General features: G+C 51.4%; 1 protein-coding gene across 1 annotated transcript; it reads right to left on the reverse strand.

The window, feature by feature from the left end:
- Positions 1 to 1,783: 1,783 nt before the first annotated feature.
- Positions 1,784 to 2,815, reverse strand: LOC119277382 (protein LURP-one-related 8-like). Its single transcript, XM_037558666.1, has one exon. The coding sequence runs from the start codon at positions 2,693 to 2,695 to the stop codon at positions 2,084 to 2,086; it is 612 nt and encodes a 203-aa protein (XP_037414563.1). The 5' UTR covers positions 2,696 to 2,815; the 3' UTR covers positions 1,784 to 2,083.
- Positions 2,816 to 3,409: the final 594 nt, after the last annotated feature.

The raw sequence follows: 3,409 nt of genomic DNA on the forward strand, positions 1-3,409 counted from the left end.
GAGAAACTTTCTATCTATTTATTTCCAATCATGGAAGTACAACGAACAGAAGAACAAAAATTATATCCAGATTCATAAACCACCTAGCGACGATTACTAACTTTGAAGTGAGCCGACGGCGAACCACCATCATCGCCCCTCCCTCGCCCGAGCCAGGCACAATTTGTTGTAGTAGACAGTCGAAAAGTTACCTCGCTAAGACCCCATAGGACCAACGCACCAGAACAGCAACCGCCGCCGATGAAGAGAAGTTTAGATTGGAAGGATCCAACCTGAAGACACAAGAACAAAGACGAGTAAAGACCGGATCCGAGCGGATCCACCAAAGACAACCACCGACCGAATCCTGCAAGATCCGACGGAGACACACCTCCACACACATCCTCCAGCGATGCTAGATGCACCACCGGGACGGGGGCTAGGCGGAGAAAACCTTATTCCATCATCAAGAAACCGCCGCCGTCTCGTCTTCTTGAGTATGACACAAACTCTAACAAAACTTGAAGAAGCACCTAAAAAAGAGCCTTCCCATCGACAAGGGACGGAATCCACCACGGACCCATGGCCTAAGGCTACAAGAAACGTGGCATATCGACGGTTTCACCGACGGAAGGCAGAAACCCTAACCACCTTTCCTTAACTGGACTTTGACGTTAAGTAGCTGCTGGGCCGAGTAGACGGTTGGTTGTCCATTCGGCGGAGGGGCGGGAGGCATGTGGATGATTGCTCGCTAAAGCCTGCAATAAGCGGCACAAACCAAGAATACTACTCCTTCCATAGTACTACATAAGATATTTTTGTGATATGTTCATACGGTTTCAGCCGTGCTTCATGCATAAAACCCTAACTGTCTTTCCTTAACTGAACTTTGACATTAAGCAGCTGCTAGGCCGAGTAGACGGTTGGCCGTCCATTCGGCGGAGGGGCGGGAGGCATGTGGATAATTGCTCGCTAAAGCCCGCAAAAAGCGGCACAAAGCAAGAATACTACTCCTTCCATAGTACTCCATAAGATATTTTTGTTCACTAATTTCTCTATTCATACGGTTTCAGCCGTGCTTCGTGAATAAACAGCGATTGTTGCCGAACCCGAACGTCAGGGTCGGTTATAGGAGTTTCCGCAAAAAAAGAAAAAAAAACGGTTATAGGAGAAGGACAGACCACTCACAGCACATGACTCACGGGCAAAAAATTCAGTGAGCCAGCCAGAGGCAAACACCTGCATCGTAAGAACACAAACAACACAAGAAACCAAGACGGATTGTCCTTCGCAAGTTCTGCACGGCGCAGATGGATAGCTTCCATTAATTCAGAGCCGATCGCACACGTATCATCCACAGCCCCCAGCTGGACTGACGCGCCAGGTACCCAAAAAGTGGCTTCCTCTCCTCTCGTTCCTAACTGAATTTCAGACCCTAGGTGTGCACGTCTCTTCCCTTCCCTTCTCTTCTCCAGGGCGGCAAATGGTCCCAGGATGAGGACGAGTCGCGGTCGATCCTGCCAGTCCACACCGCATGGAAACGCAGCCGGAAATGTTTCCAAAAATATGATTCCATGTTTCCACGGAGCACGGAAAGCGGAAGAGAAGACGAGAAAGGGTGTCCCTGTCTAGATCTCTCTGGCGATCTCGCCGACCCTTTCGCTCGAGAATCAAAGATGCCAGAAACTCGCAAGCCACGTAATGCGAATCGTGTGATCTCGGCGAAATACGCATGAAAAAGATCGAGATAGCGCTCTGTACAAGACAACAAGATGTTATCTCCAGACTCGGAAGCTGAGAGCCGTATACAAAAGAACTGTTTATAAAATTATTATTTCACTCTCTAGAAAGAATATGTACACAACGACAGACCAAAAAGACATCATTTGGCCATACTATAGTAGTACGTATATGCCATTGATTTGGAGGGCATCATCGAACAGATCGGCTTGCTCTCATGCCCACACACACAGATCGATCCATCGACTCTAACGGTCTCAATTCCAACCCCAAACTGAGTGCATGGGGCAAAAAAAGCTATAAGCTTGACTAAACTGAGACGTGCTCCGATGATGAACAAACAAATTATAATTAACTATATAATCTATGTGGACCAGCTCCTGAGGAGCGACGGCCTGGCGAACATCTGCTCGAGCGCCACCACAACGGCCATGGCCAGCGACACGTCGACTCCAGGCTGCACCGCCAGGCGGAAAACGTCCGTGCCGACCACCTCCTTGGGCCTGATCTCCACCACCGCGCGCCTCTCGCCGTCGTACACTACGCAGCTCCGACGCGCGTACGACCCCTCCACCTCGTAAGAGGGCCCGGCGCCGGCGCACGCCGTGACGTGCGCCATCGTCTTGCCGCGGCCGCTCCGCCTGACGGCGTACACGGGCCGCCGTGTCTCCTCGCCGGCGAACACCAGCCACTGCTCGCCCTGCAGGCTGAACCGCTTACGGCGGACGGTGAAGGAGGGGCGGCCGGCCGCGTCCATGAGGACGACTTCGTCGCCGGTCTCGGAGGCGTAGCTGTCGACGCGGTAGGCAAGGTTGCCCTTGGCGTCGAACACCGTGAAGCCCTTGCAGTCGAATAGCAGCGACTTGCGCCACACCGTCAGCGTCGTCGGCCCCTCCACCGCGGAGCTGGCCGGCGCGCACGGCACGTCGCCGACGGCGCCCGGGGCGGGCACCATGTTGGGGTGAACCCTCGCCATGTAGAGTATCGATTAGGGCTCAAGGAGCTGAGAGCGCCAGAGCGGGCAGGCGGTAGCTGAGTAGTCTGAGATAATTGAGCTTGGTCGCCCTGTTGGTTGGCACTGAGGGTCGAGTCCGTGGTAGGCGGTAGTTATATACAGGTCTCGCTCGCTCTATGATGGACCGGCCGGAGAAACTGTCCACCCGCGGAAAAGGCAAAGGCATGTTGCTCTGACGTGCGTGGGGACGCAAGTGACATGGGCTGCTGCTTAACGACCTCTTCCTCAATTAATAACAAATCTTATCATCGATTGTTTGCTAGTAGTACTATAAAAAGCAATAACAAACTCGGCCGCTGATGATGCAAAGACCGAAGTTACCCTCAAGAACTTAGAATGCTGCTGCATAATAAATTAGGAGGAATTTTCTGCCAGTAGACGAGACTAGTATAGAATCGAGGTGAGATCAAAAAGCTTTTCTTCCTTTAAAAAGGGAAGGCTAACTTCTGCTTCGGTACAATCCTCTTAAGCACATCAACGGAGGACAACGTGAATCAAGCTTATGACCTATTTGTTTAGAGAGAACCACACTAACCAATTAGGACATCTTAACACATGTCAATCTAGTTTTTTTCTTTCTTTCTTTGTTCTTCAATCCCGGGAAGCCCCTGGTTTTGCTGGGCTGGCCCATTTGTCAAACTGGTCTTTTCCCACGTATTTCATTTTTTCTGTTTG

This window comes from Triticum dicoccoides, chromosome 3B (genome assembly GCF_002162155.2).
Source record: "Triticum dicoccoides isolate Atlit2015 ecotype Zavitan chromosome 3B, WEW_v2.0, whole genome shotgun sequence".
Taxonomy (NCBI): Eukaryota; Viridiplantae; Streptophyta; class Magnoliopsida; order Poales; family Poaceae; genus Triticum; species Triticum dicoccoides.